A 23108-nucleotide genomic window follows, 5' to 3' on the forward strand; every position below is an offset into this window, starting at 1 on the left:
TGCCTGTTAACAGAAAGTGACTGGCAAAAGAAGTATTCCCAGCCCAATCCTACTTTCTAAAACCCAAATGCTGGCTTTTGAAGGAAGAATAAATAAAATATCTGCTCCTTGGCGAAAAGGAGACCAGTATGTGATTTCCCCGCCTCCTTCCCATACTTGCAGTTATCCTAGTGGGTTTTAGGATTGTAGAAATGTTGAATGTGGGCCTTTTTCACTGTTTTTCATTGTGGGAAATAATTTTGCAATGGAGGAGATGTGACTTGGTCCCCCGTAAATTATTCCTTCGGTCTCTCTTTTCTCTCCCATTGGGAATAGGCAGTGGGTCTTTGCTTTGTCCTCAGCCAGCTTCCTGCTCCTTCAGGTCTCTGTCTCTAAGGCTCATAGGCACTGACCAGGTCTGGCTTCCAGCTCTTCCTCCCTTGCTTTCCTAGATCGTTAGTCCCATAGGTCTCATCCCCACTCCTGGAATAAACTACACCCCTTTGCCCAGTCTGGGAGAGCCTTTCACCCCCTTCCTTTCTTTGCACCATTCAGACCAAGTTCCCTTCTTCACAGACCTTCATGGGCACCACATACACCTCCACAGCTTTTACAACAATTTAATGCAATGATTTAATGTCTGTCTGGCTAGATGCTAGACTTCAGGAAGTCTGGGCTTTTGTGACATTTGCTTGATACTGAGTGCCCAGTACCATGTCTAGAAAAATAGTCCTCGGTACATATTTGCTAACAGACTGCTTTGAACTAACCTATATTCTCAGGAAATAATGGAAGGAATTAAAGTCAACTAAGACATAATCTCCAAGGATAAGTTGAGCATCTGCCTCATAAAATTCTTTCTAGAAGAAATGGTTATAGGGAGGGCTGTCAAATTGATGGGTTGGAGAGACGATATTTCTACTGGTCTTGCCGTATTCCACAGCCAATGAAGAAGGATATTACCTAGTTCTATGTTTTGGGACTATTTTGCATACGTCTTTGAGTTTACCCCTGGTCCTGAGTTGGGGATTGGCGTGTCAGTGCTGGGTCCTGCAGCCTCTTACGCTGATACCAGAGCTTCTGGGTAAGTTGCAATAAGGCCTAGCAATACTGTCCCAAGAAGGTTGTTCCCCTTAAATTTTAAGGCATGTATGTTGTTTTGGTCATAGAAATGTCCCATTCCACTTATTCAGTCCTGACATAATTACTTTTCAGCCCCAAAGTTGCCTGCTAAATGTAGTTACGTGTGTGTTGGGGGGTGGGAGGGTGCATCAAAAATACTTTAAAAGAAAGGCACCTGGGTGGCTCAGTGGGTTAAAGCCTCTGTCTTCGGCTCAGGTCATGATCCCAGGGTCCTGAGATCGAGCCCCACATCGAGCTCTCTGCTCTGCGGGGAGCCTGCTTCCTCCTCTCTGCCTGCCTCTCTGCCTACTTGTGATCTCTCTCTCTGTCAAATAAATAAATAAAATCTTTTTAAAAAATACCTTAAAAGAATTTGTGAGAAAACAATCTTTCTGGGAACCTGGGTGTCTCAGTTGGTTGGGCTACTGCCTTCAGCTCAAGTCACAACCCTGGGGTCCTGGGATTGGTCCTGCTTTGGGGGGGGGGGTCCCCTGCTCAGTGGGGAGTCTGCTTCCCCCTCTGCTCCTCCCCCTTCTTGTGCTGTCTCTCTCTCTCTCTCTCAAATGAATAAATAAAAAATCTTTTAAGAAAGAAAACAATCTTCATCCTTATGAAAGCTAATCCCTAATTATTCATTATTATCTGCCTTTCTGGTTAGATTTTCACATACCACATGCCCCACTTAATAAAAGCATTAAACTATTTCTCAGACAAATTTACATGAAAGTGCTCTGGCTAATAACTTTTGCAATTTGAAAAGCTTCTTTGTTTACTTTGGGAAAACATTCTCTAGCCAGCCTTCCTTTGAGCTGCTGTTATATTACACCGCAGACTAAAGAAGGCAACCTGTGGACACTGTGAAGAAGAGGACCAAAGCAGACCCCTTCTATCCCACACTGTCTGTAGGGTAAAAGCAGATGGAGGTCATGACTGCCTTTTGGGAACACCTGGGAAGTTTAAAAACGCCAGGCCAGTTATGTGAACGTCTCTGGGGGTGGGCCTGGACATCCGCATCTCTAAAGCTCCCAGGTGATTCTGCTGTATAGTCAAGGCTATCCACTCTTGGCTTGGTGGCTACGTTGGGCATAGTCACTCTCATCTGATGAGACAGAGGTCTGTAGCCTGCAAGCACTTTGCTAAAAACAACTGTTCCCAATGAAAGCATGCAGAGTCTCAATAATATAATGTCACCAGAAATAAAACAAGCACTACCAGTCTCAGTGGATTCTTTCAAAAGTATTTAAGCCAAACGACTCGAGGTAACCAAGTTTTATATATAAGGTTGCTCACTGCCACATGCTTTTTAATACACAGGGACTAGGAAGATAGATGGAGGTTAACTTCAGAATGTGAAACTACTAAGAAAGAGCAGAATACTTCTATTTCCTGAGCACCTACTATGTGCACCTACAATAAATAGGATCCTGTACCAGGTGGTTGGACTTCATCAGACTTCAGGACAAACATCCTTGTCCTCGACACTTACATTCAAGACAAAGTCCAGCTATATAATTTTTGAGACCCAGTGCAAATTGAAAATGTGGCTCTTCCTTGTCCAAAAATTACTAAAGGTTAAGATGGTGATGGTGGGACATTAAACCAAGGACTGGGCCCTCCTGAGTGCATGGGTCCCATGTGATCTAAGCACGGGTTCTACATCCACAAAGCCAGTCGGATTCTAGAGGAGGGAAACAGGTGATAAACCATAAAGATAATAAGTAAGTATATAAATTAACCAATCTGTTAGAAGTAGAAGTGCTATAGAGGGGAAAAGAGTAGAAGTGAAATCCAGCTGCAGTTTTAAATAGGGTGGTCAGCAATTCATCCTTGGAGAAAGAGCTTTCCAGGCACAGGCAGGGGGATTAGCTAGAACAAAGGTCCTAAGAAGGCTAGAAGTGTCCCTGCAGTGTGGCTAGAAGGAAGAAGGGCCACCCAGAAAGGACAGGCTGGACCACACAGCCCTTGTATGTAGCCCGGTGTCAGACTTTGACCTTTCGCCTGATGTTTTAAAGGAATCACCCTAGCTGCTGTACGGATGTGTGTAGGTGGACAAGGGTAAAGGGAGGGAGAAAAGTCAGAATGCTATGGCAATAATTCAGGAGGGAAAGGAAAGAGGATTGATAGGGAAATAGAATAAATGAGATATTTGAGATATATATATATATATATATATATATACTATATTCTACATGTATATACATATCCATATATATATTCTAACGTGGAAAACTGTCCACAATATATAAGATAAAGGCATAGTGCCTTAAAGCCTAAAATTGTATGTACTTATTGGTCCATTTTTTAAATTAATATATATTATTTGCCCCAGGGGTACAGGCCTGTGAATCACATCTTACACAATTCACAGCACTCACCATAGCACATACCCTCCCTAATGTCCATAACCCAGACACCCTATCCCTCCCCACCGACTCCCCCAGCAACCCTCAGTTTGTTTTGTGAGATTAAGAGTCTCTTATGGTTTGTCTCCCTCCCGATCTCATCTTGTTTCATTTTTTTCCCTACCACCTATGACCTCTGGCTCTGCCTCTCAAATTCCTCATATCAGAGAGATATGATACTTGTCTTTCTCTGATTCACTTATTTTGCTCAGCATAATACCCTCTAGTTCCATCCACATCATTGCAAATGGCAAGATTTCATGTTTTTCTGATGGCTGCACAAAATTCCATTGTATGTATGTATACAGATAGATAATATACATGGATAAAGAAGATGTGGGATATATACCTTCATCCATTCATCTGTTGATGGACATCTAGGTTATTTCCATAGTTTGGCTATTGTGGACATTGGTGCTATAAACATTTGGGTGCATGAGCCCCTTCGGATCACTACATTTGCATCTTTAGTGTGAATACCCAGTAGTGCGATTGCTGGGTCATAAGGTAGTCTATTTTCAACTTTTTGAGGAACCTCCATACTTTCTTCCAGAGTGATTGCACCAGCTTGCATTCCCACCAACAGTGTAGAAGGGTTCCCTTTTCTCTATATCCTTGCCAACACCTGTCGTTTCCCGACTTGTTAATTTTAGCCATTCTGACTGGTGTGAGGTGGTATCTAATTGTGGTTTTGATTTGTATTCTCTGATGGTGAGTGCTGTTGAGCACTTTTTCTTGTGTCTGTTGGCCATTTGGATGCCTTCTTTGCAGAAATGTTTGTTCATGTCTTCTGCCCATTTCTTGATTGGATTATTTATTCTTTAGGTGTTGAGTTTGAGAAGTTCTTTATAGATTTTGGATATTAGCCTTTTATCTGATATGTCATTTGCAAATATCTTCTCCCATTCTGTTGGTTGTCTTTTGGTTTTGTTGACTGTTTCCTTTGCTTTGCAAAAGCTTTTTATCTTGATGAATTCCCAATAGTTTACTTATGCTCTTGCTTCCTTTGTTTTTGGTAATGTTTCTAGGAAGAAGTTGCTGCCTGTGTTCTCCTCAAGGGTTTTGATGGATTCCTGTCTTGTATCAAGGTCTTTCACTCTATTTTTGTGTGAGGTGTAAGGAAATTGTCCAGTTTCACTCTTCTCCATGAAGCTTTCCAATTTACCCAACACCATTTGTTGAAGAGACTTTTTTCTGCTGGAGAGTCTTTCCTGCTTTGTCAAAGATCAGTTGACTATAGAGTTGAGGGTCCATTTCTGGGATCTCTATTCTGTTCCATTGATCCGTGTGTCTGTTTTTGTGCCAGTACCATACTGTCTTGATGATTACAGCTTTGTAATAAAGTTTGAAATCTGGAATTGTCATGCCGTCAACTTTTTCTTTTTCAACTTTCTCTGATTATTTGGGGTCTTTTCTTGTTCCATATAAATGTTAGGATTATTTGTTCAATTTCTTTGAAAAAAAAATTGATGGTATTTTGATAGGAACTGCATTAAAAGTGTAGATTGCTTTAGGTAGCATAGACATTTTCACAGTTATTTGTTCTTCCTAATCCATGAGCATGGAATTTTGTTTTTTGTTTTTTAAGATTTTATTTATTTATCTGAGAGGCAGAGATCACAAGTAGGCAGAGAGGCAGGCAGAGAGAGAGAGAGAGGGAAACAGGCTCCCTGCTGAGCAGAGAGCCCAATGCGGGGCTTGAACCCAGGACCCCAAGATCATGACCTGAGCCATAGGCAGAGGCTTTAACCCACTGAGACACCCAGGCACCCCGAGCATGGAATGTTTTTTCATTTCTTTGTGTCTGCCTGAATTTCTTTCGTGAGTACTCTATAGTTTTCTGAGTACAGATTCTTTGCCTCTTTGGGTAGGTCTCTTCCTAGGTAACTTAAAGTTTTCAGTGCAATTGTAAATGGGATCAACTCCTTAATTTCTCCTTCTTCTGTCTTGCTATTGATGTATAGAAATGAAACTGATTTTCGTCATTGATTTTATATCCTACACTTAACTGAATTCCTGCATGAGTTCTAACAGTTTCTGAGTCTTTTGGGTTTTCCACATAAAATATCATATCACTTGCAAAGAATGAGAATTTGACTTCTTCTTTTTGGATTTGGATGCCTTTTATTTCTTTTTGTTGTATGATCGCTGAGGATAGAACTTCTAGTACTATGTTGAATAACAGTGGTTATAGTGGACAGCCCTGCCATGTTCCTGACCTTTGGGGAAAAGCTCTCAGTGTGTTTTTCACAGATGGCTTTTATGACAATGAAGTATGTACCCTTTATCCCTACACTGTGAAGAGTTTTGATCAAGAAAGGATGCCATTACTTTGTCAAATACTTTTTCAGCATCTATTGAGAGTATCATATGGTTCTTGTTCTTTCTTTTATTAATGTATTGTATCACATTGATTGATTTGCGGATGTCAAACCAACCTTGCAGCCCAAGGATAAATCCCACTTGGTTGTGATGAATACACCTTTTAATGTACTGTTGGATCCTACTGACTAGTATTTTGTTGAGAATTTTTGCATCTGTGTTCATTAGGGATATTGGTCTATAATTCTCCTTTTTGATGGGGTCTTTGTCTGGTTTTGGGATCAAGGTGATGCTGGCCTCATAAAATGAGTTTGGAAGTTTTCCTTCCATTTCTATTTTTTGGACAAGTTTCATAAGAATAGATATTAATTCTTTAAATGTTTGGTAGGATCCCCTTGGGAAGACATCTGGCCCTGGGGTCTTTTTTTTTGGGAGATTTTTGATGACTGCTTCAATATCCTTATTGGTTATGGGTCTGTTCAGGTTTTCTATACCTTCCAGGCTCAGTTTTAGTAGTTTATTTGTCTCTAGGATTGCATCCATTTCTTCTAGATTGTCAAATTTGCTGGTGTATAGTTGCATATATGTTCTTATTATTGTTTGTATTTCTTTGGTGTTAGTTGTGAACTCTCCTCTTTCATTTATGATTAATTTAGGTCCTTTCTCTCTTTTTTTAAAATTAAGTCTGGCCAGGGGTTTATCAATCTTATTAATTTTTTCAAGGAACCAGCTCCTGTTTTGTTGATTTTTCCTACTGTTCTTTTGGTTTCTATTTCACTGATTTCTGCTCTGATATTTATTATTTCTCTTCTCCTCCTGGGTTTAGGCTTTCTTTGTTGTTCTTTCTCCAGCTCCTTTAGGGGTAGGGTTAGGTTGTATATTTGAGACCTTTCTTGTTTCTTGAGAAAGGCTTGTATTGCTATATAATTTCCTCTCAGGATCACCTTTGCTGTATCCCAAAGATTTTGAACAGTTGTGTTTTCATTTTCATTTGTTTCCATGAATTTTTAAATTTTTTCTTTAATTTCCTGGTTGACCCATTCATTCTTTAGTAGGATGCTCTTTGAGTTCTTTCCAACTTTATTCTTGTGGTTGAATTCTAGTTTCAAAGTATTGTGGTCTGAAAATATGCAGGGAATGATCTCAATCTTTTGGTACCAGTTGAGACCTGATTTTTTACCTAGGATGTGATGTATTCTGGAGAATGTTCCATGTGCACTAGAGAAGAATGTGTATTCTGTTGCTTTGGGATGGAATGTTCTGAATATATGTGTGATGTCCATCTGGTCCAGTGTATCTTTTAAAGCCTTTATTTCCTTGTTGATCTTTTGCTTGGATGATCTGTCCACTTCTGTGAGGGGGGTGTTAAAGTCACCTACTATTACTGTATTATTGTCAATGTATTTCTTTGATTTTGTTATTAATTGGTTTATATAATTGGCTGCTCCTATGTTAGGGGCATAGATATTTCAAATTATTAGATCTTCTTGTGGGACACACTCTTTAAGTATGATGTAGTGTCCTTCCTCATCTCTTAGTATAGTCTGGCTTAAAAATAGAATTTGTCTGATAGAAGGATTGCCAGCCCAGTTTTCTTTTGATGTCCATTAGCATGGTAAATTGTTTTCCACCCCCACTTTAAATCTGGAGGTGTCTTTGGGTCTAAAATGAGTTTCTTGCAGACAGCATATGGATGGGTCTTTTTTTTTTTTTTTTTTTTAATCCATTCTGATACCTGTGTCTTTTGATTGGGGAATTTAGCCCATTTACATTCAGGTTAACTATTGAAAGATATGATATTAATGCCATTGTATTGCCTGTAAGGTAACTATTATTGTGTATTGTCTCTGTTCCTTTCTGGTCTGTTACTTTTAGGCTCTCTCTTTGCTTTGAGGACCCCTTTCAATATATCTTGGAAGGCTGATTTGGTGTTTGCAAATTCTTTTAATTTTTGTTTGTTCTGGAAGCTTTTTATTTCTCCTTCTATTTTCAATGACTGCCTAGATGGATATAATATTTTTGGCTGCATATTTTTCTTGTTTGGTGCTCTGAATAGATCATGCCAGGCCTTTCTGGCCTGCCAGGTCTTTGTGGATAGGTCTGCCTGCAATCTCATTTCTACCATTGTATGTTACAGACCACATGTCCCAAGCTGCTTTCAGGACTGTCTCTTTGTCACTGAGACTTGTAAGTTTTACTATTAGATGATGGGATGTTGACTTATTTTTATTGATTTTGAAGGGGGTTCCCTGTGACTCCTGGATCATGTTGCTTGTTCCCTTCTCTGTATTAGGTAAATTCTCTTTTATATTTTGCTCCAATATATCTTCTTCCCGTTCTCTCTGTCTTCTTCTTTTGGGATCCCAGTTATTCTAATATTGTTTCATCTTATGGTATCACTTACACCTCCAATTCTCCCCTCATGGTCCGTAGTTGTTTATCTCTCTTTTTCTCAGCTTATTTATTCCCCATTATTTGGTCTTCTATATCACTATTTCTCTCTTCTGCCTCATTTATACTAGCAGTAAGAGCCTCCATTTTTTTTTAAAGATTTTTATTTATTTATTTGACAGAGATCACAAGTAGGCAGAGAGGCAGGCGCAGAGAGAGGAGGAAGCAGGCTCCCTGCTGAGCAGAGAGCCCGATGCGGGGCTAGATCCCAGGACCCTGGGATCATGACCCGAGCCGAAGGCAGAGGCTTAACCCACTGAGCCACCCAGGCGCCCCTACCTCCATTTTTTTTAAACCGCACCTCATTAATAGCCTTTTAAATTTCAACTTGGTTAGATTTTGGTTCTTTTATTTCTTCAAAAAGGGATTTTATTTCTCCAGAATGGTATTCTCTAGTATCCTCCATGCATTTTTTGAGCCCAGCTAGCACCTTGATAATCATCATTGTGAACTCTAGTTCTAACATCTTACTAATATCCATATTAATTAGGTCCCTAGCTGCCTCTTTTTCTTTTCTTTTCTTTTCTTTTTTTTTTTTTTTTTGAGGTGAGTCTTTTTGTCTTGTCATTTTATCCAGATAAGAATAAATGAATGAGACAACAAAATACTAAAAGAGTAGCAACAACCCCAGGAAAATATACACTAACTAAATCAGAAGAGACACAATACTGGGGGAGAGAAAGGAGAAATACACAGACACACACACACACACACACACACACATATACAAATTAGACTGGTGAATAGAACAGAGCCATGCACTTGATCTTGTGTGTATTTTGGTCTGTTAGAAGAAACTGCCTCCCAAAATTTTAAAGAAAGAAAAAGACATATATACAAAAATAAGCGTAAACATGATGAAGGAATGGAAGGAATAGGATTGTAAAGATGAAAATTAGAAAAGATTCTTAAAAAGGAATTGATAAGAAGTTGGTTGAAAAAGAAGAAAAAAAAACAGGAGGAAAGAATGTGATCAGGCTGGAGACTAGAACAAAGCCATGCACTAGATTTAGGGTATATTTTGATCTGTAAGAAAAACCTATATGTATACAAAAAATAAGGTTAAATACAATGAAGGGATAGAATATGACTATAACAACAAAAATTTAAAAAGATTTTTTTAAAAAGGTATTATGAGATACCTTTTAAAAGGTTAAAATAGGAAAGAGGAATCATTTTTTAAAAATACAGTAAGAAAAAAAGTAAAATTTAAAAAGTTTAAAAGACTAGAAAATCATGGGGGAAAATCCATTAATTTTATGTGTTGCATTCCCTTAACTCTGAATTCTTCAGTTCTCATTGATCAATGAAAAATCTTTTTAAAGATTTTATTTATTTATTTGAGAGAGAGAGAGACAGTGAGAAAGAGTATGAGAGAGCAGAAGGTTAGCGGAAGGAAGCTCCCCGTGGAGCTGGGAGCCCGATGAGGGACTTGATCCCAGGACTCTGGGATCATGACCTTAAGCCAAAGGCAACTGCTTAACCAACTGAGCCACCCAGGTGGTGTTCCAAGCCACCCAGCCGGTGAACTTGGTCTTGGCTGGATGTTCTTGCTAATCTCAGGGAGGGGCCTTGTTGCCATGGTCCTCAAATGTCTTTGCCCTAGGTGGAACTGCACCGCCCTTGCCAGGGGCCATGCTAAGTAATTTGCTTGGGTTCCCTTTTGGGAGCTTTTGTTCCCTGAAAGCTTTTCTGTAGAGCTCTGGAGGAGGGGAATGAAAATGGCGGCCTCCCAGTCTCTGGACCAGAAGAGCCTAGAGCTCGGGGCCCCATTCCTCAGTGCAGCCTCAGAGAAAAACGGTCAATTCCTCCCATCTCCCTGGGAGAGCTCACCTGGCCTGTGACCGAGCATTTCTATCTCTGACACACAGCTCCGTTTGGAGTCTCCAAACCCAGCAGATTTATGCAGCATGTTCCTGGGCTGTTCTTCCCACAGGAAGGTGAGTCTCCTTGGATGTGCCACTTGTGGGGTCCCTGTTTCAAAAGCAATAGCCCAACTGTGCCTTGGATCATGATTTAAGGTAACTCTGAGCCGAGAGCCCCCTCCTCCGTTCCATCTCTGTAGTCGGCTTCCCCGCTCTGATACCTGGGGGCCCTACCACACTCAGGCACTCCTGGTCTGTGTGCCCTACAGGTCCTGAGACCACACTGACCCTGAGAGGACCCCACCCCACACTTAGCCTCTGGAGTGACATCCCTCAGTGGAGCAGACTTCTAAAAGTTCTGGTTTTGTGCTCTGCTGCTCCGCCACTTGCCTGGGAGCCAGCCTCTCCCCAACGGTCTCTTTTCCCATCACCCCAAGACGTCCTACCTTCCAGAAAGTGGTTGCTTTTCTTTTCCTAGAATTGCTGCTTTTCTTCTCTTCAATCTCCTGTTGAGTTTGTAAGTGTTCAGAATGGTTTCATAACTATCTAGCTGAACTTCTGGAACCTGATGAAATTTAGGTCTCCACTCTTCCGTCATCTTGGCCATCTTGCTCCTTCTCCCTCCCTATTGGTTCATTTTTTGTTTGTTTGTTTGTTTGTTTGTTTTTTGCATAAAAACAAAACCCCAGGTGCGCCTGGGTGGCTCAGTTGATTGGGCATCTGCTTTCAGCTCTTCAGTTTCTTATGATCTTGGGATCAAGCACTAGTCGGAGTCCAGTAAGGCTCCCTGCTCAGTGGGGAGTCTGCTTCTCCCTCTCTCCCTGCTCCTCCCCCTGCTCATGCTCTCTCTCTAGCAAATAAATGAGTAAAACCTTTTAAAAAATTCAAACTACATAAACATATACATAATTACATATAAATAGAAAAAGATCATAAATGTCATGAACCAAGCTGTTAGTAATAGTTACTTTTCTGGACCGGGATTGACAGAGGCTAAGAAAGGAAGTTGCCTCTTATTTTATACTCTCCTGACATGCTTGAATATTTTATTAAGTATGAATTAGTTTTGTAAATTTTAAAAAGGCAAAAAACCCTGCTTTTCCAAGTAGGCTATTATAGGAATGGTTCCTTTCTCAACACTCAAACACAAGGGATGTATCATACTTAATAGGGCTCTGTAGCTTGAGAAAAATGTGGTTTGTCTAAAAAGAAAAAGAAAAAAGTAAAAATAAGATAAAGTTTGAAACTAGGGTCTGAAAAGAAAAAAATAAATGTTAGGGAGGTGGGAATTTGTAAACTCAGAGGGAACCAGGTGAACTAGTAACCAACTAACTCTAATAGAAGAAACTGGATACTGACTGTTCTGCAGGTATTTACAAAGGTATAGGGAAGAGAGGATATAGAAGGATTTGGGTTGGAAAGAAAAGGAATTCTTTTTTTTTTTTTTTTTTTAAAGATTTTATTTATTGGGGCGCCTGGGTGGCTCAGTGAGTTGAGCCTCTGCCTTCGGCCCGGGTCATGATCTCGAGGTCCTGGGATTGAGCCCTGCATCGGGCTCTCTGCTCAGTGGGGAGTCTGCTTCTCCCTCTCTCTCTCTCTCTCTGCCTGCCTCTCTGCTGGCTTGTGATCTCTGTCTGTCCAATAAATAAATAAAATCTCTAAAAAAAAAAAAACAAACAAAAACCAAAAAAACAAACCATTAAAAAAAAGATTTCATTTATTTATTGGACAGACAGAGATCACAAGTAGGCAGAGAGGCAGGCAGAGAGAGAGGAGGAAGTAGGCTCCCTGCTGAGCAGAGAGCCCGATGCGGGACTCGATCCCAGGACCCAGGGATCATGACCTGAGCCGAAGGCAGGGGCTTAACCCACTGAGCCACCCAGGTGCCCCAAGAAAATGAATTCTTGTAGTAGGATGATAAACATGGGCCTGGGGACTTTTCAGCAGAAAAATCCTACCATATCTAGAATGATTGCTGCCTGGCCCATGCTAGAGCCTCAGACTTTCCCCCACCCTCCTCAGACAACTGTCCCTCCTGCTCAACAAACCTACCTCACATCACCTGCCCTCCACCCTGGCCTGCAGCACTCATAGCTCACCAGGAGCTGTTACTCCTCAAAGGACCCTTGTTACTCTCTAGGCTAAAATTCTGAACAAAGCTGCCTGGCCCTTCCTCTTCCGGGTTGGACCACACTCCCTCTCTTGCCTCGGGCTATACTTCTCCCTCTTTCACCAGTTAACTCCTCTTCCTTCTAGAATCATAACCTTTCTCAATTTGGCTAATCCCCTATTAATTACTCTCATAGACCCTGAACTTCTGCTTGTGTAGGTAGTTTATTTGGTTTTGTTTGTTTGCCTTTCCCACCCAGCTATAAACTCTGGAGACAAGGAAGCAGGTAGTTCTAGCCCCACCATGCACTGAGCATAGAGATGACCCTCACTCTCAGAGGAATAAGTGAGTAAAAACCCTTGCCTATTATAGCTAAGAATTAGCAGCCTTTCTGAGCTACTTTCTCAGCAACCTTATGATCCTTTGAGATCAGACTTCATTTCCTAAGGGATGAATATACTTAAATAAGTGTTTATTGGTGTGTAGCCTTCCAGGCTGGAAAGAGCAACTTGTTATTTCTCCAAAGGATGTGACAATGAAGACTTTCCAGTTGGGAAGAACAGTGCTATACTAGAAGGTTAACAGTCACATGTAGCACCTGAGTATTCACTGTTGATGCCGCCTTGCTTCAAGGCGTGTGCGTCCAAAATTAGATCTTGTATTTTGGATCCAGCATTCCTCTAATACCTACATTAGAGAAGAAAAAAAAAACACACACACACACACGACCGGCTCCCGATGAAGAGCCCAATATGGAAACACACCGATGCATGGAACTAGTCAAAAACTTCTCACAGAAGGCCTGCTCTTGCCAAAAAGACACCCGCAATAATTGTGTTGGAAAGGGCCCAGTTTTGTCATTTCCTCTCTTAGAAGCGTGGAATGATGCATATTTCAAAAACACTGGAATCTTATCGTGCTGAACACCCACAATGCTGATGATGTGGCCTGATTATAAGAAAAATCCCCTTGAGGAACTTGAAAGGGCTCTTCCTTTCAAGATTCATGCAGACCATCAAAGGTGCTCTTGGGTTGCCCATCAGCAGGAAGAGTCCAGCTATATTATTCAATATAATTGAGTCACAGCATATTCTTTTTAGTGTGGCTATTTAGGGCAGGCAAAGAACGAAGGGGACATACGGGCTTTACAAATAGTTTCAATTATCGGGTAAGCCAGGGACCATTTTTGGTGCCATCTTTAACAAAAGAGATACTGGGGAAGTGAGCAGTGTCTGTAATTACCATGCTGGTGACAAAATAAAGGAAAATAACAGCAAAAGGGATGGACTGTAGGAAGGCCTATTATTAAACACAATACCTTTTTGAATGCCAAGGAACTCAGGTTGTATACGTAAGCCGTAACTACTAAATCATACTGCAGGAACAATCCAAAAACCGTGAAGGGAATTGGAAAGTCATTAGAAATGACATGATCAACCAGGACCTGTGTTAAGCCACTCACTAATTGGTTAACCTTTCTATCTACCAGGACTGGATAGATGTACTAAGTCCACATACATCTCTAAAAGTTCTGCTCTGAGACCATTTTCATCTTAACTTTCACAGCACAGCATCTTGGTTTTATATTTCACAACACTGGTAAGTTTAATTAGACTAAGTAGCAGGAGCCACACTGTTCATTAACTTTATAATTAAAACAGGAGGCCCTTTTCCCCATTTTAAAAGAGTGGGAATATATTTCTTCATTTTCATTGGAAAATATATTGGGCCAATTGTCAGGCAGAGTATCCTCCTCCTCCTCCTCCTCAAAAAAAAAAAAAAAAAAAGTTTAGAATCATCGACTAAGGATTGCTCTGATTGCCAGAGGTATGCTAAGTAAGCACTTTGCACTTTTTTCTTACCAACTCTGAGATATGTCTGTTTAAAAACAAGGAAAGTGAGGCTTACGCAGAGAGGTTAAGGAACTTGCTCAAAATCATATGGGAATTGATGAGGCACTTGGCTTAGCCATTCTTGCTTTTTACCAGGGTTCCCTGCTATCCTGGGCTGTTCAAACTTCAGATGCCTTTGAATTAGCTAGGAACCTTGTTAGAGGCACATTCTGACACAGTAGGTCTAGGGTGGGCCTGAGAGTCTGCATTTCTAATACCCTCTCTGGTGATGATGAAGCAGGGACCACACTCTGAGTAGCAGGGCACTGTACTATGGCTGCACAGGCATAATTCCTTCTCTTTCGACAGAATGGGATGCTGATGAATTGGGCTGGAGCCAGACACTCTCACTTGATTACGTGACCCTGATAGATGTGAGACAACGCAGAGACAAGAAAGATATCCATCGAGAAGCAATAGTGGTTATGGAATGCATACATTTCCATGTATTTTTACAGTAAAAATGCATTAAAAAATCTTTCACAAAAGAAACTTAAAAAATACAAGTAGGGTGTTGAGTTCTCCCCCCCACCCCCAACATTCTTTCAGGCATCAACTGTGTAATGGTTGGGAGGGGAATTCTTCAATGGTTTGATTTAATCATACAAAATACTCATCCATCATCTCTCATCAAGACATTTACATGAAGTGGGGGATTAGGGAAAGTAGGCTCACAAGAATCAGTCTGCAATTTAAGGTTACAGTAGTTGAGAGAAAACTAGATCTTTCTGCCTGGTGCATAGTCCCTGTAGCGTACAACATTTCCAAAGCCAAGCTGATGTGTGGAACTCAGAGGAAACTGCCACACCAAGTCTTCGCGGACTGAGCCAAGCCCCGGTGGGTACTACAAAGATTTTAAAATGTCAGATATCACCTCTGACAACAGGAAAGGCATTAAGAGGTTAACCTCACGACGTACTCCCCAAATCCACCTTGATTTCATTTATTTAAAACTCTGGACCACAGGTGAGAGCATTGATCATTTAACATCACCGATTCTGCTAGAAAGAGTGAGAACATTCCTAGCAGTGGAGCCTGAGGAATAAAATCCCCAAGTGGGCTTCTAAGGAAACTGATGAAGACCAATGTCCTTATTCTGTTGTGTTCTCCCTCAGCCTTACTACCACAGCTCAATGGAGGCTTTGTGTGGAAAACTCTAATAGAAGTATGAGTCACACACCCTCCTCCTCCTTTTCAGCTACAGAATGTACATTGTCTCTGTCCCAGGAAGGGAACGTGTTTTGTGCCTGTCCACACACCTGTAGAAACGTGTTTTGTGCCTGTCCACACACCTGTAGGAACTCAGTCTACATTATGTATCAATCCAGAAATCAAATAAAGCTATGAACAATGTAATATTTATATATGCATAGTGTTTTATAAAAAGATTGGCCCACATACTGCTTTTCATCAATACAGAAAGAGCATTAAGTCCATAGCACACGGCAAGAAATGAGTGAGGAACAGAGAATGCGAACAAGTGCTTAATAATTCACAAAGCAGGCTCACCATGGAGGAAATGATGATATTTAAACCAACTAAAGCTTTAGAGAATTACTTATAGAGTCTCCCATTTTAAAACAGCTTTACATACCTGATTTAGTTTACATTAAAATATATCCCAATGAATCAATTTGTTCCATATTCAGAAATATAAACACATATCACATTCCTCACAGCTAAATTTTTGTCATAAATTCTCTTTTATACAAGAAAAAAAGGCAACAGTTGTTTTTTTTTTTAATTTTTTTAAACAGGCTCTATTAATTACAATTTTTAACTCTGTACACACAATGATTGGCTGGTTTTCTCCATTTTTTTTTCCTTTTTCCTTTTTTTTTTTTTTTTTTTTTTTAACAGTACCATGAGAATAACAGTGATTGACTTGCAAAGTTGTGTGTCTGTATGGAAAATGCAAAACAGTACTACAGAAATACACAATGCATTGTAAGCAGCGGTTTGCTGTAGTGGTCCAACAGGTACAAGCAAACGTTTGGCTCAGCTAGGCAGTAATCCATTCCAACCACATCCTGGGGCTACAAGCCGACCCAACCACACCTCCTGCGGGACTGCAAAAGAATGGGTCGTTTATCAAAAGAAAAATGGTTATGCTTTGTTCTGCTGTCCAGACTCAAAGGACACTGTCATGAGGGCAGAGGTTTGCCAACTTGATCACTGGGATTGTGTCTTTATCCCTTCCAACCATCCTGGAGATTTTTACTATGGTTTCAAAGGGAAATCGGCATCTCTAGGAATTAAGCACCCCCAGACCTCACTTCTTGAAATATCAACAAAGAGGTAACTTCCACCAACACTCACTCCCTGGTCCCCAATTTGGCACAGGGCAACCTTGGGCTTATGCTACAAAGGGGGAACACATCTTCTGCATGGAGGAGTCTCACAGCTCCCTTGCATTGGGCACACTGTTCCCCATTCCAGCCACTATTCTGCCTGCGATCAGACAAGACAACACAGAAGGTGCTCACTGTCCGTCTGTTCCTTTTAGTAGCTGAGCAAAGCTGTGATGGCACTGCCTTAATGAGATCTTATTAGATGTGGGTGATGCTAATGAACTTGACCATCTGTGCTGGGGCTACTTTTGGGTAATGGCTGCCAACCTTCTCCTGTCCATGCCTTTCTATGGCCAGGGAGAGTACGGAACTGTCTTCTGGACCAACTACGACTTGAGAAGGGAACATTTCTTTGTGCTGTGTAGTTTAGCTATAAATATCCTTCATTTGCAATAGTAGTCTCTTCATACAGTTTAATTTTAGGATCATCGGCAATCCTAATCCATCCCAAAGAGTCCTCAGCTTTTACAAATATAACTTTTGCCTTTTTGCTTTTTTTTTTTTAAGAAAAACTCCTAACTACAGTATAGCACTACATCACTATGTAACAATCTACATCAAATTAATTAAACTTAATAATTTCCCTTAGAGAAAATGATCAACAGCCCTATTTAACCAGGAGAGAAAAAGATTGCCCCCCAAAAGGGAACAATTCTTGACAATTTTACAGTTTATGTAGAAACAAAATGTATATCCCTTCGGGGCAGCATTTGGCAAATAATTTCCAAAAAAGTATGCATTTAAAAATACTTTCTTTAATATTATACATCAGGCACAACACTTTTCATATATATATATTTTTTCTTATAAGATTTCAAATGCATAAAATGTTTGTTGCTCTTCATAGGATCATCGGGTATCAGACGCTTCACCAGGTAAGAAACTAAATTATTTCAGGTTTGTGACCTTCCTCTTAGAACCTTTGACACGGTAAAGGTTGGAATGTGCCTCAGCGTCTCAGATACTGAGGTCGGTGCTACATTCTTTGTAAGGTCGCCTTCTCTGCTCTGGGGCATGTCTGGAGCTTCGGCCGGCATCCTGTTTCACACTGGGCTCTTCCCTTTCTCGGTGGCTGACTCTGTCCTCCTTGTTCCTCTTCTCCAAGGACCGCTCGCGCCTGCGCTCAGGGGACCGCGCCCGACGGCGGTCGGTGGACTTGGCCCTCCGCTCTGGCGAGCTCCCCCTCCTGCGCTCTGGGGACCGTTTCTGATCCAAGAGTCTCTCCAGGGACCTCCTGCGATGGTTGGGCGAGCTGTCCCTTCTGCGGGTGGGCGAGCGCTCGCGTCTCCGCTCCGGAGAAAGCTCTCGTCTCTTTTCGTGCTTCTCCCTCCTCTCCAAAGTGGTGTCTGCGCTGCGGGTGCCTTCCCTGCGCTTTTCCGGGGGCCTCCTCTTGGGGCCGTTGGTCACCATCCGCTCTGGGGGCGCCTCTCTCCGTCCCTCTGGTGCCCGGTCCTTGGGTCGGCAAGCCCCACTGTCGGGTTTTCTAGAAGTTCCATTCCATGTGTGATGCTCATTGGGTTGTCTGCTATACTCTCTGCTGCCTTTTGGGTCTTTCCCGTGTGCCCGCTTTTCCCCATGCTGTGATGATTTGTGAAGATCGGGTGGGTAACTGGACTCCAATGATGGATGCTGTCGGCGGTCGGGGGGTGCGGCCCTCACTTCCGAAACACCTTGTGCACGGGCGGCGGCGGGGCAGTGCCGGTCGCTGCTGGGGTCTGCCAGGAAAAGAAAGGAGAGCCACGGTTTGGTATCGAGGGTCTTCGGCTCCTGTCCCCACTCCCACACCTGAGGTTTCATTAGTCACAAGCAAACAACTATTAAAGCAGTCAGAACCGAAGCCGACTGAATCTTGGTTAAGTTTAACTGCAACTAGCGAAGATTAAAAACTTAGTACTTGTGGCTTTCCGCATCTAGCTACTGATGGAACTTACATTAAGGAACTTACAGCGTAAGTCACGATTTTAGTCTTTAAAGGCATAACCCAAACAGTGCATCTAGAAGTATGGTGAAGTCCCCATCCTAACTCCCTCCTGCTCTTCTCTCCCACCCACCAAGCCCTCCCCCATCCACCCTTCCTCCCGCCCAGCACCCCCACCCAAGAAAACATTCTTTTCTTTAAAGAATACTTGTTTTAATTCTCTTAAAAAAGTAATCTAGGTTATTGACCTGGAGGGGGGTGCGGGAACTTTCTGGGGGATATAAAGAGGCTTTATTTTGATCTGGGTGATTAAAATGGGTGTTTACAGAGGTTTAAAAAAACAAAACAAAACAAAACAAAACCTGAGCTGTATGCTCAGGCTTTAAGCATTTTATGCTAAGTACGCTCCTTTTTAAAAACACTTTTCTTAAAAAAACAAAAATACTCCCTGGTGGTAGGCCAAGGGTGTTCTAGAGGCAACATGGCCAGATGTGCATGACTGCCAAATGTGACATGTATGTTAGGGTCCATTAAACATCCTCTCTACCGTTGTGGATTTTATTCAACAACTTTCTCTAATTTGGGGTGAGCTTAAGAAACTATTTGCAAAACATGGAGTTTACTGACAAAAGGGAGTGGAAGAGAGGTTGTCAGGGGCGTGTCTGTCGTTAGATGGGGTTCAGATAAAGTCTTTCCAAGATAGCTTTCCTTGTGCTACACAAGGTAGCTCCAGTTGCATCCAGGAGCCAAGGACTCCCTGCACTTCTTACAACATCAAGATATCTATAGACTTCAAAGCAGAGAAGCCCAAGGGGTGGGGGAGAGAGGGGTCCTACTTATTATTCAACTATTTGAAATGACACGGCCAATGTTTTAGATGGCATCCTGACATTATGAGAGGGCTTTTCAAGGCAGGGATGCTCTGTCACAGCTAAACCCGGTCAGCCAGACACATTATACGATTCCCGGCAAGACATCTGAAATGATGGGCTACTGACTGAAGGGCAAACCAGGGTGATGGTCATGGAGATGAAGGAATCACAGGAACTCTTTAAGGATCTTTCATGAGGCAACAAGGTCAACATTAAACAATCTGTTTCATGAATGATCTCCCAAAACCTAAGGTGGGTTTTAATAAAAACAGGAAGATAGCCTAGAGCAGGGTTTGTAAACTTTCTGCAAAGGGCCAAAGAGTAAATATTTCTGGCTTTGCCAGCTGTGTAGTTTGTGAGAACTACTTAACTGGACCAGAGCGTAAAAGCAGATGTAGACAATTCAGAAAAGAAATGGGTGTGGCCATGTGCCAATAAAACTTTACTTAAAAAAAAAAAACAGGCTGTGGACAAGATTTGGCCCTTTGGGCTGTAGTGTCCTGAGAGATAGCTGACTGAGCAGGACACGTTACCTTTCTGTCTATCTTACCCACCTGGGGGAGGACTCTCTGGGATAGGAGGTTTGCTCTTTCTGAATGGTGGGTCCTAGAATTAACACAAACCGGAGCTTGCGAAGTCGCTTTCAGCTTTGGGTAAGGATAGGTGCTTAGATCACTCTCACAAATCTAACCTTGGGGTTTCTTATGCCTACTTTTTAAGATAAGGGACAGTAAGACTTCAGTAGGGTTGGTGGTGTACTTACAATTCAAAGAATGCAGTGTGCTCAGAATGAATTGCCAAACATATCAAAATAGAGCTAAGCAGAAGCAATGAGGAAATTAGGCCACAGCACAGAAACACCTAGTATTGATTGAGCTACAAACCGTAGTTTGATTATGGCCCATAAGGTAGAAGCAAGCCTCCCCGAGCTTTTCATTTCTCATACATGCAGCGAGATTAGGAGGTATCATCGCTGTAGAAGGGAAGGGCCCAGCACCAAGAACAGTCAGAGAGAAAGAGAAAGAGAGAAAGAGAAAAAGTTGAACATTTAGATTCCCTATAACAAAGGGGAAAGAAAAAAAAATCTGCATTTGTTAACATAGGGCAAAGAGAGTTTATTTGTCCCGTTAGACAGTCTAAGGCAACACTCAAATAAGGCTGCAGAGACCGCAATCAGAACAGTGACATTTTCTTAGACAGCCATATAAGGTGACTCGAGAACCCAGACAATGGATGCATCCTTTTTTCTTTTTTTCTTTTTTTTCAAACAACTGCAACAATGACAAGCTGGCATAGGAGAGCATTAACAATAAACAACAAAAGACCAAAGGTCCCTCCCTCCCCCACCCCTGAAGACCGCGGCAGTTAAATTAAGTACAAAAAACTCATTACAAAAATAGCCTCACAGAGAAGCAGGTTCCAATCAAGTCAGAAAAATATTGGAACTTAACATATTATAACCCATTTGTGACTCTAATCGATAGAATTAGAGAGATTTAGTCCAAATGACACATGGAGACATTACAGCAGCACAACTCTGGCATGTTCAACCCTTCTTGGAAAAAATGAGTACTTTAAAGGATCTTTATTTTTAGCCCAAAGAACATTTGTTAGTGTTGGATTTTCATCCTCAGTGCAACAGACATAGGTTTTGAGAAGGTACACAGGTTACTGACGATGACTCTCAAATGAAATAGCACATCCAACAGAAGCATAGGGGAGACAGAAAAGGGAGACAATGTTACACAGTTTCAGTGGCATTGATACACCTATGGTCAGAGGTTTAGTACAGTGCACAGCTGTGGCATCTCAAAGTCAAAACACCTCCCCTGTGGTTGGCCATATCTACAGGGGCCTCATCTGATGACCTCCCCTTCCCCCACTTTGGGCCCCTCGTATTTTACACCTGTATATGAGGGTCCAACACCTGGGAAGGCTGTCCTTTAAAAGAGTTATCCTTCTCTTTGAGCTGCATCTGAATTAAGGACCTCACCAAGTCCAAAATGCAACCGGGAATTGTGCAGAATGACTTTCGGAAAAGAGGGTGATAACAGATCAATCCCTAATAAAGGGGACCAACGTATATGGGGACCATTCAATCACAGTTTCTATAGAAACTTCTGTAGACCTTTGGTTGGGAAGAAAAGCCCTACATCTAGGGCATAGCTTTTTTTTTCTTTTTTAATTTTAAATAAGACCTCAAATAAATAGGACATAATCATTATAATATACAATATTTTGCCATCAGAAGACTACACTATGTAAAGATCATTGCTGTTTACTCAAATCATGTCTACACATATGACAAAGGAACTCTATGTATAACCTGGCTTTCCCCATAGGAAAGGTATAGTAACATGTTTCCCTCATGATGAGCACTGGGAATCTATTTCATCCTTTTTCATCTAAAAACATATGGCTACTATATCAACAGTTTTGTTTGTCTTCTAGTAGTGGGCTCCGGTGGTCTGACTGGGGATAGGGCCCAGCAACGGGGATATGCAGAAGTGTCATACACAGCGCCCAGAGGAGGCCAGCAAGGCCCCCAAATCATCTCAAAAAATTTCACGCCTCTTAAGCAAAAACATCAAGTAATCAAAAGAGCAAAAAATAAAGGAGAATTGTGCCTCAACATATCACTCAGGAAACCTGCTTTCCTGCTTCTGAAAAGGAGTATAGTCAGTTGTGCTAACAATTGGGTCTGAGAAACAGTTTGGCACAGTTCCAACAAACATTCCTTCGCTCTTGGTTGGACTAGACAAAACGTTCTCTCTGCTTATCAGAAAGGGGGCTACAAAGATCTTGTCTGAGGCCACGCCCCGGTCCACGTAAGCAAGCAAAAGGATGAAATGTGTAGAGATTTCAGAATAAGCGAGGCGAATAATCACATGGTGCGAAAGGCTGGTGAGACACTGGTGAATAGGGGGAAAACAAAAAGACTTTCCTGCTGCAGTTCTGGAGACAAATTCATGGAGTCATGCCAGGGAAGGAAGGAAGGTTTTCATAGTTTGACCCACCATATTCTGGTACCGAGCCGTCTCCCCGCTTCAGAAACAGACGGACCCTGCGGCCGCCATTCTTAATCAGTTCTATAGCCCGAGAATGCTTCATGTTTTTGGTGGTCTCGCCATTGATCTCTAAAATTTCATCACCAATCTGCCAAAGCAAGAGACAACAGAGTGAGGATATCACAAAGGATCTGATCAGCTGTCAAGGTGCTTTATGCTTTAAAATTCTTTCAATGAGTGATTTACTAAATATTTATTGAGTATATTCCAGAAAATCTCCTGTTGCTTAGGATCCAGCAGTAAAAAAACAAAAATGCCTGTCCTCATGGAGATGACATGCTAACAGAAGAAAATTAACAAGAAAGTTAGAGACATATGTGTATGTTAGAAAGCACAAGTGCTACGGGGGAAAAAAAAATGAAGCAGTAAAAGGAATATTAATTGTCGCTAGGATGCCCCCCCCACCAATGTTCTCCTCCTTATATTCATATCCTGTGTCATCTCTTTCCCTTCGAATGTGGGTTGGAAGAAGTGACCTGCTTCTGGCAAATGTGTTGTGATGTCAGCTCAAAGATGAAGTTACAAAATAATCCTGGCTTCTGTTTTATATGCCCCTCTTTTATTTTCTCATTTGTTCACTCTGGCACATGTAGTGAGCTGCCCCGCAGAGGTCATAGTAAGGAGATGAGGGAGAGCTAGGGCCAACAGCCCAAGAGGCCCGGAATCCTGCCAACAACCCTGTGAGTGAGCTTAGAAGCAAACACTTCCCCAGGTAAGCTTTCTGATGAGACCACGACTGTGGTTGATGCATGGATG

The 23108-nt window shown here is 41.7% G+C and overlaps 1 protein-coding gene across 18 annotated transcripts in view; it reads right to left on the reverse strand.

The window, feature by feature from the left end:
- Positions 1 to 14562: 14562 nt before the first annotated feature.
- MAGI1 (membrane associated guanylate kinase, WW and PDZ domain containing 1) overlaps positions 14563 to 23108 on the reverse strand; it is a 648444-nt gene continuing 639898 nt past the window's right edge. For 12 of the 18 annotated variants that reach the window (XM_059161447.1, XM_059161442.1, XM_059161441.1 and 9 more), the window contains 3 exons: positions 22302 to 22440; positions 15436 to 18209; positions 14563 to 15402 (listed from right to left, as the gene is read on the reverse strand). In XM_059161447.1, the coding sequence (XP_059017430.1) occupies positions 17452 to 18209; positions 22302 to 22440 (897 nt within the window). In that variant the 3' untranslated portion in view covers positions 14563 to 15402; positions 15436 to 17451. Of the gene's footprint in view, positions 15403 to 15435; positions 18210 to 20168; positions 20258 to 20623; positions 22441 to 23108 lie in introns of those variants that run through there. The other 6 variants (XM_059161452.1, XM_059161450.1, XM_059161449.1 and 3 more) reach the window with 2 other exon arrangements.

This window comes from Mustela lutreola, chromosome 2 (genome assembly GCF_030435805.1).
Source record: "Mustela lutreola isolate mMusLut2 chromosome 2, mMusLut2.pri, whole genome shotgun sequence".
In the NCBI taxonomy this organism is placed as follows: domain Eukaryota; kingdom Metazoa; phylum Chordata; class Mammalia; order Carnivora; family Mustelidae; genus Mustela; species Mustela lutreola.